We start from the raw sequence: 13460 nt of genomic DNA, 5'->3' as shown, positions 1-13460 counted from the left end.
CAGACGAAAATTCGGCTGTTATCGATGTTTTCATCTCTTACGTTCGCCATGTTAAACGTAAGCACTTGCCATCTCTAGAAACGTAACCATCTCCCGTCTCTTCGAAACGTAACCAAAATTCGATCAAAATAAATTTGGAATATTACAAAAATTAATTGATTCGCAACTGAAATCTAAAGAAAATGCACCTGCCTGGCCGGCTTCAACTGAAGAGAGTGCATTAAGGGCATAATTTGGAAACGAAAACGTAGGAATTGGCCAAAAAATCGCAGTCATGGAGGAGAATATGTGGTAAATAATAAACATTGGGTTGGGGCTACGTCAACAATTAAGGTTAGTCGGTGCCCTAAAAGCTACAGCATCCAGTTTTCTGGTGATTTATAGGGCATGTTTGTAGTTTTCCCTCAAGGCCTTCTATTTTCTCGAACAGACGACCATTTGTTTCGGTGATTGAGTCAGCAGCTTGGAGCAGGGCCAGCGGGGGGAGTGACGGAGCACCTGGCGGGGGAGGAAAAAAGTGGGTGCTCCGTCTTATCAGCAGCTGGTTATTTAGACACGTTGACGTCGCCTTCAGCCTTCTACAGCTACATGATTAACACAGTTTTCCTCCCAACCCCTTTTAGGATCATTGAGCTGGAATCGGCGCTACTGGACGACTGCAATGTCAACGATATCTATGGCATTTGCCAGGGCAAAGCTCTGCCGGAGGCACTGCGTCCGGATGTGTGGCAAGTGTGCCTGGATGTGCGCCACAAATCGGATCAGATGTCGCTCTTCAACGAGATCTACGACTTGCCTTTTCAAAGCCAACTACGCGAGGATTGCCAAAGGCATGTCGATCGCATGGGCAACGATGAGGAGGACAAGGTCTCGGTGGTGTCCGACCTGGAGTCCATCATCACATTCTACTGCAAGAACCGAAATCTACAGTACGAGCCGGAAAACGGTTGGATAGAGCTGCTGCTGCCACTCTTCGCCCTGAAACTAAACCGCTCGGATACTTTCAACCTGTTTGAGTCCATCAGGGATACCTACATACCCAAGGGCTGTCGGCCCAAGGGCAATGTCTTCCACGTTTTTCGCCTGCTCTTGCTCTACCACGATCCCGAGCTCTGCACTCTGCTGGACACTAAGAAGATCACACCCGATTTGTACTCGCTTACCTGGTTTCAGTCGCTTTTCGCCTCCTGCAGCAGCCTGTCGGTTATCATCGCCATGTGGGATCTCTACTTCCAGAATGCTGACCCTTTTATGGTCTTTTTCCTCGCCCTAATTATACTAATCAATGGTAGAGAGCAGATCCTGCAGATGAGGAGCTCGTCCAAGGAGGAAATCATTAAGTTTCTGGCCCTTATGCCCTGTGCCCTGGAATTTGACGATGTGCCCGACTTTTGCTCGCTGGCCCAGTACTATGCGCTCAAGACACCCACTTCGTTCAAGACGGACTACCTGAAGGCGCTGTATGGCAAACAGAATGATACGCCACGCAGCCAGGAGGAGGCGAATAAGGTGTCGCAGGCCCTGTGCCTGCCCGTCTCCGTTTATGAGCTAGTGGAAAACTCGGCCACCGAATTCCCTGTGCCGGATGCAGTGCGTTTCTTCCTCGTCGACTGCCGACCCGCAGAGCAGTACAATGCCGGCCACCTGTCCACGGCATTCCATCTGGACTGCAACCTGATGCTCCAGGAACCTGTGGCCTTCGCCACCGCCGTCCAGGGACTGCTCACCGCCCAGCGGCAGGCCATCGAGGCCAATTCGAATGCCGGCGGCGAGCATTTGTGCTTCATGGGCAGCGGACGCGTCGAGGAGGATCAGTACACGCACATGGTGGTGGCCTCATTCCTGCAGAAGAACACCCACTACGTGTCGCTGCTGACGGGCGGCTATGCCTCCATTCACGACTACTTTGGCGACCACATGGCCGACTGCCTGGAGGATCACAATGTGCGCAAGTGCCTCGTCTGCCAGCAGCACAATGTCCAGCAGGTGAGTTGTACTTAAGTTAATTCCCTGCTTGTGAGGCTCCAAATAGATTGAACACTTTACCCTCCCACAGACAAAATCAGCGACTCTAAAGGCCTCGACGCCCTCGTCCACGGATCTGTTTAGCAAATTCTCCGCCGCCATGAAGTCAAAGTCAGCGGAGGTGAAGGGCAAACTGCTGGACATCATTGTGAATCCCAGTGCCAATCCCAGTGGCTCAGCCGGCGGTTCCAATGGCGTGCAGTCGGCGCCGGCCCAGGAACGCCATGTGAGTGCCAAGGAGCGGAACGGCAAGCGCTATCGCAATGTGGCGCCTGTCTTCAGCATTGACGATGAGAACGAGGATGCCTTCGATGGAGCGACGGGGGAGCGGGATGACCAACCACTGGCCGGCGATGGCAAGGAGATCGTGAGCCTGAACCAGTACTTCAAGACGGCGGACATCATCAATGCCTTTAAGTGCCAGGAGGTGCACATGAGTGGCTATATGTACGACAGTCACTTGATCATCACGCCCGGCCAACTGGTGGTGCTAAGGGAACTGGGACGAGGACAGGCGCAGATAATGGTGCGCCGCCCGCTGGCCAGCATTGTGAAGATCACGGCCAAGAAGCGGCACCGCGACCTGATCACCTTCAAGTACGGATTCCCCGACGGCGATGGGCTGCTCATCACGGACATGGACCGATTCCTCATCCCCAATGCCGCCGAGGCAACGGCCCTAGTCTCCAAGCACATAGTGCAGGTGCTGGACAACGCCAAGTAGTAGGATAATGTTACATATTAAAAACCTCCATGTGCTTTTCTTGTTTAACCCCTCCACCCCCGCCCCAAGCTTTACTTCATATACCCACCACACAGATGGCCAGAAATCAGAGAAACAAAATGTGCAATGCAGTTAGTTTGTAATTGGCAATGTTTTCCTTAAAGTAGCTGACAAATTGTAGTTCTTATTGTAAACAAAAGGCCTCTGCATGCAATTGTAACATAGAGCAAATGAAGAAGATAGAGGAACGTACACCCACGGATCACATCGCCAGCATATGCCCTGCCCTTGGGCCGGTTTTTCTAAAATTTCTAAGTGCAGAAGAGAAGAAAAGGAATCCTTAACTGAAGCCTTGAGACTTACAACGTGTAAATGAAGAGAGTAACTTATATTTATTGCAATTAAACCAAACAAATAAATCTGTATTATAATCGACACAAAAAAGTAGTTCGAACAAAACTATCAAACTTAATTTATGGATTTTGGGTTTGGGAAAAGAAACGTACTTGAAGTCTGTGGGATGAATCCGTAGATTTTTCCGCACGTAAAAGAAAATTTGTCCTACGCCTTAGATTTATGTTTTACTTAATGGGAACTACTATTATACTATACTGCAACTGTATGTATGTTTATCCATGTTTATACATGTAGACCTCAGCAATTTTTGCCTGCATCCCTTTTATCAGATTGCAAATTGGTTTTTTTTTATTTATTAAATATTTATTTTACGTAAGGGCACATATTTGCCACCATAGAATATTTTAATTTTTTTAAGAATATATTCAAATCCTAAATAAATACTTATTTTACGTAATAGCCAGTGTCATAACCGCACATATTTGCCACCATAGAACCGGATAGCACAGCTATGACCGAACGACCGAAGTCAGCGCTTTGCAGATTCGACGCAGGCGCTGTGGAGGATTACCCAACTGTCCGAGCCAGGGAACTACGTAAGCAGGCTCCTCTGAGGCCCGCCATTCTTTATCAATGAGAGTGACGTAGGTTGTGTGCCGAATGGAGGTGGAGTAGGGTGGTCCCTGCAAACACACAAGGAATCGTAGTCGGAGTCGGAATCGGAATCGGGGCCAGTACGTTAAAAACTGTTGCACTGCGTCGCTGGGACGTCAGTTCATTCAGAACAGTCGAAGGGCGCAGACCACTGGAAGAGGACAAAAATCGAGGAGTCGACGTCGACCTCCCACCTCCAGATCCGAGACTCCTATTTGGGACACCGACACCACATAGCCATGAAGATGCCACTGCTGACCCTCCGCCGGAGCAGTTCTTTGCCCATCCTGGCACTAATCCTGTGCCTCAGTCCGCTGATCCAGGCTGTGCCCGCCTCGGTGCTCGCCCAGGACACGGAGCTCTCCACCAGCGCCTACCATAAGCTCCAGCTCCAGCAGCAGCAGCAACAGCAGCTGGAAAAACAGCAGCAACAGAAGCAGCAGCAGCAGCAGCAACAGCCGGCAGCAGGTGAGTGCCAAAGTGCCAAAGTACCAAAGTACCAAGGTACCAAAGTTCAGGGGGAGCAGCTACGCCCACAATCATAATGCCAAAGGTCATTGGGAAAATTTCGTTTTTCGAGTTTTTGAAAGTGAAAAATGCTTCGGCCCAAGGCGAAAATCTGCTTGTCGGTTGCGTGGGCGGGCATACTCTATTCTCATACTCGGTGGAGAAGCATCCGAGCTCCCATCTTGAAGCTCATCTCATTTAGCATTTTCCATTTCCCATTTACCATTTCCCGCTCGTCGTTCGCCGTTCGCCATTCCCCGTTTTTCGCCAGGAAATGGCGTAGGTGTTTTGCGCCAGGTCGACAGCTGTCGACTTCGCCAGCGATGTCCCTGCTCCTCCTGCTCCACCTCCTTCTTCCACTTTCTGCATGTTTTTACAAATTTCCATGCTGCGGTTGTTGTTCTTACACTGGCTTAGTGAATCATTGCTATCCCTACACTGTAAAAAAACTCTGTCTAATAAGGAAACAGTTATGGGAAGCACATAAAATACAAAATGAAATATATTTTGCTTAAGAAAAAAGGAAAATAAAAATGCCTTTGAAAACATAATAATCTTAAGTGATAAGAGTGGTATATCATTACAAATTTGAACAAAAAGTGAAACATTTTATTTAAATGAAGTTTAACCTTAATTTGTAATAAATAAAAAATTTTTTGGGCAAAGTAAAACATTAGACAAAAAACCTTAAACATTTTCAAACCAGTTAATAATCTATGACTTTATAAAGGCCTTTATAAAGGATTTATAGAGTAGGTGAAAAATAGTCTTAAAAGCACTTTCAGTTTTTAGAAATTCAGTGCGAAATGTGTTGGAATTTTCAATGGAGTTTTGTTAAGCTGAGTTTTTAAAAAAATTGTATTACAAATTGTGCAAAAAAGACTTTGGAATCAATATATATATATAAACAAACTGATATCAGACAATTTAAATTAATTTCAACAGCCAAAGTAAAAAAAATATTGTTTGAGAATAGTTTAAACAAAATGTTTGGAAACATAACAACTTCAAAAATTAACGTCAAATGAACTTCTTTTAATAAATAATAATTTTGTTGAATCTTAACGTCCTACTATTTTTTCCATTGCATTAGATACAAATAAATTCAACAATAGAATTTGTTATAAAAGCTGATTAAATTTTTCGAAAACAAAAACCAATACTTTTTTACCATCTTGTTTACCAGCTGTTAAAATAGCTGTGAATTATAAAGAATTTTTAACAAGGAACCCCCGCATTTTTTCAGTGCATTTACACAGTACATATATGTGTGGCTAAAAGCCCACCAACACAGGCACACGGGAACCTACAGCGCAGTTAAACATCGCGTAGGCGTTCGCTATACAAAATGGCGGCCAGCCTCCTTTGCACACACACACACACACACACACACACACACACTTGTGCATTCAAATATACACGTACAATGAGTGTGTGTGTGTTGGCCCTCCATGCTGTTAAAGGTTGCGTACGTGCGCGCGATTTCATTTCTATTTTTAGAAAGCGAGTTACTCGAAAGTTTTACAGCCAGCGCCCCTGCCTCCTGCGATTTCAGCATTTCTCTTTCTGCTTGCCTAGCATCGCCCATTCACCACATCTTGGGTGAAAGTGCCACCCACTTGTAGGCCACCCCGACCACCTCACCACCCACTTTCACCGCAGGACCCTTGAGCCCTTAAGTAGGCAGCCAGCAGCTCAGGCTGTTAAGCCTTTTCAATCCCATTTCGTCCGATTTTCGAGCGTGTACGTTATATTTATATGCAACACGTTCGTTAGCGACCTCAACCGCAGAAAATACAGAAGGCGGGGCTCTGGTCAAATGTCAATCGCCTAAAGCCAACGGCAGCCACATCAAAATGTCAAAAGCTGGTCCTGAAAAATGGGTATAAATTGAATTGGGGTGGACAGCCAATTAAAATGTTAATTTAAGTATAAATCAAAATCTTATTACCTTTTTCTAATTGTAATAATTTTATTACAATATTATTGCAACAGTATAATCAATATACCAACACAAATGTCTTATATTTTGAAATATTTTATTAAAAACATTTTTAGATTAAATTTAATTTAAAAATATTTTTGTCACAACCCATAAAATACAAAACATTTTCATAATTTTTAAATCAATTTAATATTTACATAGTCTTAGCAATTTTTAAATAAAGATTACGATTTTTCAAAAGATCTTTACATTTACTATACAACAAGAAATCTGTTGAAACCCTTTAAGACTTAAACGTTTTTGTAGAACTTAAAAAACGTTTTTGGCTGGAATTAAGTTTGTAGATATATTTGTGAAACCCCACAAAATGCTAGACATTTTTATTAAGTACTCTCATTTTTCAAAGCATACTTCAAGGCTCTGAGTCCCTTCAGGGAACTCACTAATTCGCCCCCACCAACTGTTCGTCGTAAATAGATTTATTAAATCCCTGGGTGGGCGGAACTAGGGCCCCCCAGTGTGTTTATTAAATTACACATGGCAGCTTGACGACAAAGGAAAACAGGATCAGCCTTCAAGTGTCCAGCTGTTGGCATATCTGACATCCTCTTTAAAATGCAAAGCGAAACACGGTCCACCCTAACGTTTAAATTACGCACCAACAGCGTCGGCAGTCAAGTGTGCACATTAAATATTTATAAAAGCAATGGCTGGCCGTTCCTGTCACTCATCGACGGGCTATAAAATATTCAGGGGAAACAGAGAGTCCTGGGTACCAAGTTCGATACCAATCCGAAAAACCGCAGGCTCCAAATCGTTTGATAAAATTTGTTCCATATGCCATGGTTATTATTAAGTTATTTCTGGTTTGGGGAAAGAAAAGAAACGCCCAAGGACTTTTGGCCATGGCGTTAATTGTGCTCATGTCTGTGTAGTGACTCGACTTTTCAAACAGCTGCTGGATCCAGGAGCCACCCGAAAGCACCTCCCAACCTCCCAACCACCCAACCACCCATCCACCCCAATCTCTGCGCATGTATGTGTGCAGAGAGCAAACAACTTGTTGATACTTTTACAGTTCAGTGAACACACTCTTGTGGAAAAAATGAAGAAAAATAACGACGAGGCCGACGTCAGCAGACGTCAGAGCTGAGCCAGTTTCTTTTTTTTTTCTTTATTTATTTATTTATGTAAGTACCCTACACCCACACACAAAAACCCCACCCCACATTTGATGGACATCCGAGGAGCAGGACATTTGCCACATATAAACATAGTTAACGGGGGACCACGAAATAAAAGCGAAACACGAGAATGACTGCGGATTCTTGGAATCATTTAGCCGGAGGGTTTCTGGAATTGTTCGCCATCACCAAGGACTCTAGGGCATTGCAAACTGGGTTACGTGCATAGTCCGAAGTCCGTAGTCCGTAAATTGTATCGCCTTAAAGAATGTGCGTTTTTTAACAACTTAGCTAGAATTTTATAACGCTGGAGTGTAGTTTCTTGGAAGGGACTAATTTTTCAAGGTTTATGAGTCATTTTAAAATGAAGAGTAAAAACAATATATTTAAATATGATTTGGCTTCAATTATAAACACATTTTTGTACCATTATTTGAAACGTGCAGTTACCATTTGTTGCAAACTGCTTGTCACTTTATTTGTTACATTTCCTGATAAAAAGCTTAACCATGGCCAAATATACTATATTACCACCTGGCCCAGTCAATTGGCACAAGCTAATAACACATTAATCACTGGGGTCGTATAAATCATGGCTTTTTAGGTATCTGATATCGCTGTTCCCAATAATCCACTATCAAAGGTGCGAAAGATAAGCCATAGATAGAGATTCCAAATAAACATAAAAATATATATATAAATATATCTGTTATATCAGAAATGCTTTATCCTATGCTGGGGAGTTTAACGAGTTTTAGTCACGCCCCAGGAGGCTTACAAAACCAAAAGAGGGTGACTAAAAGGGTTTTTACCAAGGTTTTGGTAAAATTTATAAAGCTGTCAAAAAGTATGCAATCAAAAATATAAGTGCAGTTTTTTGTAATTTGTAATACCAAATTGATAGTAAATTTTATATTGCATACTTTTAAACAACTACTAAATAAAACCTTAAAGTTATTATATTTCTTAATAGTATTAGCTCATTAAAAAAAAAAACCATCTATTCTGTGCTTGTAATGAATATGTGAGTAAGGATAATTAAATTAAAAGCGAGCTACACTTTCATCTTTGAGTGACGGGAGGAGAATTAAACCCAGCCAATTAGTGGGCCGACTGTTGCGCAAATAACCCCTTTAGATTGGATGTTATCCAACCAGCATGAGCGTTGGGTAATACGATTAGGATTAATAAGGTCAATCCTTGGTACCCATCTGCGTGTGGCGATGGCCTTGCCTCCATTGGGATTATATAAACATAAACATAAGCGTAAGCCCGGCTGTCAGGGCGCTAAAAGCAATTAGCGACGACCGAGAAATATGTTCGAGTGTATAAAACAATTATGGTACTCGTTTTGGTGGACGGCGGCTAATTGGTTTTGCGGTCACTTGGCAGCGGGGCGTTTGCTGCTGCTGCTGTTGCTGTTGCGAATTTATTGAATCAGCCCGGGGAAATGGGAAATGCAAAATTGAAGTGCCATGGAAAATTACAATTTCAATTTGCTTTCTCTCCTCCACCTCCACCATCTCCACTTAGCGAAACGTTCCGAGGAGGCGAGTGCTCTGCCCTCGGCGGACAAGAAGTCGAGTCCGGAAATTGTGCCTGCTTCCTTTAGCAATGCTCCATCGGCCCGGAATGCTCCCATTCCCGCGATCTCCTCCAGCCAACAGGTGCCATCCGGCATTTATGCCCTGCCCAGCAACGATGAGATCCTGGCCGCGGTGGCTGCCGCAGCCCAAAATAGCCAGCAGCAGCTGCAGGAGGAGCCCACCCCGCTGGAGGAGGCGGTGGCCAGCTCCACGATGCGCAAGCGGGGCGTCAACTACGAGTACAACCCGTACTTGTCGGCCGCGGCCAGCGACTACGGCAGCGATGTGCCGAATGGCGTCTGGTCGGATGACTACGAGGCCGCCGTTCCGGTCAGCTATGGCGAACGGGATCTCCAGGAAATCGATGACTACGTTCCAGAGCGAAGAGGTTGGTTACTCTAAACATTATTCCAACTTAATTTGAGCTTTGTACTCAACTTTTTAGTTTCACTTTATATTTAAAGTTAGTTTTAAACTTATTTAAGTATAGGTAATTTAAGTCCGCTCAAACTTTAAGTTTAATTTGAACTCTGAATTCAACATTTTGGTTCAAAAGCCTAAGTTAAACTTAATATTTATACTATATGCTTTCTATTCTTTGAATTAAATAAATGTGGTTCTCGGAATAAATTCATGCTTTGGTTACAATTTTAAAATTGTATAAGAATTTGTTTTAAAATTTAATTTGTACACTTATTATTATTAATTTGTACTTTATAGCTAAACGGTCTAAGATTAACTTAAAATTTTAAACGATAAACAGGCTATCTTATTTATATTATTTTCGATTTTAATAAGTTTTATAAAATAATCTTCCAATGTTTTTCAGTGAGTGGCTCGAGTGCGCGGAACAAGGCCTATGATAACCTGCAAAATCTCCTGAATGCCGAGGCCTATCTGGAGAGCATTCCCCTCTCGGTTCCGCTGACCTATGCCAACCGGAACTACAACTTGGATGACCGGAACAAGCGGGGTATTTACTACAACATGGGTGGCAGTGGTGCCAATAGTGCAAGCAGCCTTGGCATTGATACTGGCTATAATAGCGAAAATATTAACCTCAACAAATATCGTCGCTTCAATGATATGCGGTGAGTTATTGAAAATATTTGAATAAAAGAATATATACCATGAAGTTACAATTTTTTTTTTTGAGACAACACTGCGTATGTGTAATAAGTTTAAATTTTATCTTGCTAACAAACTCAGGCAATATGTATAAAAGTCTTTCAAGCTAATATTTAATTTAAAACAATACATTTAAAAAGAGTATTATAATTATGCGTAAAATTGTAAAGTTATTTTTGTAATAAGCTGATAAACGCAGATTACATATAAAAAAGTCTTTTAAGCTAATATTTAATTTATAATAATTAATTTATTAGAGTATTTCAAAGAAAGAACACTGGGTATGAGTAATTGGTCTAATTTTCTCCATTCTGACAAAGCTAAAATTTAATATTTATAAAGACAACACTGCGTATGAGTAATAGGTTTAATTTTCCTTGCGCTGACAAAGGCAGATTTTTAAACTAATTATAATTTGTTTAATGTACCCTGTAATTTCAGTCTGAAACGCGACACCCAGCTGAATCCCGCCGACATGTTGGCCCTGGTTGCTTTGGTGGAGGCTGGTGAAAGGGCGCGCAAGGAGAGCGATGTGGAGAGCTCCGTGGCAGTGCCCATGGTCGCCTCCGATGACCTTGACTATGTGCCGGCAGCCAGTTGGATGGACGTGCCCGTACAGGCGCAACCCGCACTGGTGGACTACTACGGAATGCCGCTGGACAACCAGAACCAGTTGATGCCCAAGTATGAGTACGTGCCACGCCAACACAAGTACACTGGAGTCAATAGCCGTGAGTTTCTGGTTAATAATATAATATAATAATAATAATATATTATAAAAAAATTATTTACCCAGGCTTTGGAGCCTCGAAACAGCGTTATATGGTGGCCAAGAAGAAGCGTTCCATTAGTCAGAGCCAATTTATGAACGAACCCGTGGCCGAACGTGGATCCAGCTATAATGGCGAAAAGTACTTCTAAATCTAAAGATCCCAACGCATCGATAGTCTACTATATAGTATTTAATGATAGCCCACACAGGCCCCACGAAAAGTATTTCTCGTTTTTTTCCAAAAAAACATTGATCATAAACATAATCCAAGGATAAAAAATCAACAAATTTTTCAATTCAATTATAGTAAATGAGCTAGTGTGTCAAGGTCAACTCGTGTGCAATTTTTGTGTAGAACTTCAATTTTTAACCAACACTAACAAGAATCAAATTATTGTTATTAAATATTATATGTCAAGAACATAATCAAGTCAATGTTTTTAGTATGTCAAACCGGGTTCGATGATTTTCTCCCATGAAACTAGTCCTTAGTCTAATCGAAAAATGGAACTAAACCGAATCTAAAAGCCACTTAATCCCTGTAAGAAATCAATGTCTATGGCAAACTAAATGTACAATTACTGAGAAACCAGAGAAACCGCAACTATCTGTATCTACTCGTGTGTAATACTTATCGAACTAGAGGCTTCCCGACTAGTACAAAAAAAATGAGAGGAGAATGTTCAAAAATATATTATATACTATATATATATATATGTATATCGGATAGCAAACAATCGCCAAAAAATACGGCTAGTTATCAACTTTAATCGAGCTCAGATGCGACAATGGTCCTCTAAACCGCTTTAATTTAAAAAAAACTAAATATTTTTGAAGACGTTTGAAGCCACCACATTGCGATCTAAACTTTTATATAGCCACGAGCCGACTTGCGGACAAATCGATCAAATGAGAAATGATGCTGAGAGTTTTAATCATATATAATATATATACTGAATATCCGCAGCTAAAATATATATTAACTATACGTATACAATATGCAAACTATTTGTCAAAATTATAAGAAGTGGCTCAGGCATAAATATTTTAAATATTCTATGCCGACGATGGAGAGGCGTATTTTTAATTTAAATGAAAAATTGTCTGACTGTTTTTGGTAATAATCAAATATACAAACATATAAAACATAAATTATATATTACTTATACAGAGTATTTAAAATGCATTAATACCGTATATATGTGTGTGTGTATACAATACAATACAAAGAAATACATATATATATATATGAACACTCAACTAACTATAACATTATATATATATTTTCCCTTACACTTTTTGGGTCTCTGAATATTTGGCCTTTAATTTACGCCTTAAGTTCTTTGCGCGAGCTTAATTTGAAAATACATTTATTTACAAGCAACTGATTTACGATTAAATAAAATACGTCTTTGGTTTGGTAACCAATAAAAAATTGGTAAATCTGGGGGTTTTCGAAAAAGGGAGGAGGTTCATTGACCCGAAAATCAATATGCTGCTGAATAAAATTGGAAATCAAATCATGCAAATGTGTCATCAGTTACAATTAGATGAATGCAATTGTATTTTCAGCTACGCAGTAACCACTTCTCAATGAAAAAGTCATAAAAGTCCATTTCTTTTTCCCCGTTTTGTTGTCAACCGAAGTTTTGGGGAAGAAAAAGTTAAATAACTGAAAATTGGAAGACAATTCAATGAAAGCCAATTAACAACTAGACACATCAAGTGGAAAAAATGGACTACCAAACGAAGTGTGTGCCAAAAATTAAATAAAAACCAATTGGCCTCCGCACACGCGTTGACATCAATGGGGTGAATTCAGATGGGTTTCATCATCAGCCAGCCAGTACTTTGTTCTGTACTTCTTTTATGTTCCAGAGACAGAGAACCAAGCAGCCATGAAGCCATGAAGCCATCTATTGTGGCCACTGCAAATTCAACACAAAGTTATAGACGCTTTTGATGAGGTCCAACTTTATGCAAACAGAAACGGGCTCCTGTCGGCCATAAAAAAATACCATATATACAGTTGGGCAAATAAACGAAACACTGTGAATTACAAATTTTAAATAGAATACTATTTTGCACTTATTTGAGAGGGGAGCAATGGAAAATAATTGTTATATGACTTCAGATACACTTTTTTTAGGGTGATTAACTACAAATTTTTAATATTTCAAACAAAATTCAGTTGAGTCAAGAGTTTTGTTAGTTTGAAAATAATGTTGTACTTAAATTATTTTAAAAATTTCAATAATTTAGAGAATAGAATATTTAAATAATAAAATAATTATTTCTTTTTTATTATTAACTAAGTAATTTTTAAATATATTTTGTGCGATTTAAAATGAAATTTTATTAAAATCGCAAAGATCAACTAGAAAAAGCATTTACTAAATAAATTAAGTAGAGAATGCACACAACTTTATAAAAATCAAAATCCACGTTAAGTAGTTACCTTATCAAACGTCATTTGCAGAGTGTGTAAAACACATTAAACATTTCCGGCTTTATCCCAAATTGTTACCATATGGCCAAGGAAAACTAAATAAATACAAACAACAGAGAACAGACAGAA

At 40.8% G+C, this 13460-nt stretch overlaps 2 protein-coding genes across 2 annotated transcripts; both read left to right on the top strand.

Moving 5' to 3' along the window:
• Nucleotides 1-84: 84 nt before the first annotated feature.
• Nucleotides 85-3193, top strand: LOC128263308 (TBC1 domain family member 23). The gene is made up of 3 exons (XM_052998288.1): nucleotides 85-291; nucleotides 624-1986; nucleotides 2057-3193. The coding sequence occupies exons 1-3, from the start codon at nucleotides 275-277 to the stop codon at nucleotides 2747-2749; spliced, it is 2073 nt and encodes a 690-aa protein (XP_052854248.1). The 5' UTR covers nucleotides 85-274; the 3' UTR covers nucleotides 2750-3193.
• A 638-nt stretch (nucleotides 3194-3831) lies between these two features.
• LOC128261994 (probable serine/threonine-protein kinase tsuA) lies at nucleotides 3832-11491 on the top strand. Its single transcript, XM_052995988.1, has 5 exons — nucleotides 3832-4228; nucleotides 8930-9370; nucleotides 9812-10073; nucleotides 10552-10841; nucleotides 10907-11491. The coding sequence occupies exons 1-5, from the start codon at nucleotides 4000-4002 to the stop codon at nucleotides 11029-11031; spliced, it is 1347 nt and encodes a 448-aa protein (XP_052851948.1). The 5' UTR covers nucleotides 3832-3999; the 3' UTR covers nucleotides 11032-11491.
• The last annotated feature ends 1969 nt before the right edge of the window (nucleotides 11492-13460 follow it).

This window comes from Drosophila gunungcola, unplaced genomic scaffold (genome assembly GCF_025200985.1).
Source record: "Drosophila gunungcola strain Sukarami unplaced genomic scaffold, Dgunungcola_SK_2 000001F, whole genome shotgun sequence".
Taxonomy (NCBI): Eukaryota; Metazoa; Arthropoda; class Insecta; order Diptera; family Drosophilidae; genus Drosophila; species Drosophila gunungcola.
Note: the sequence above shows the minus strand (reverse complement) of the source record. Positions and strands in the feature narration are given on the sequence as shown.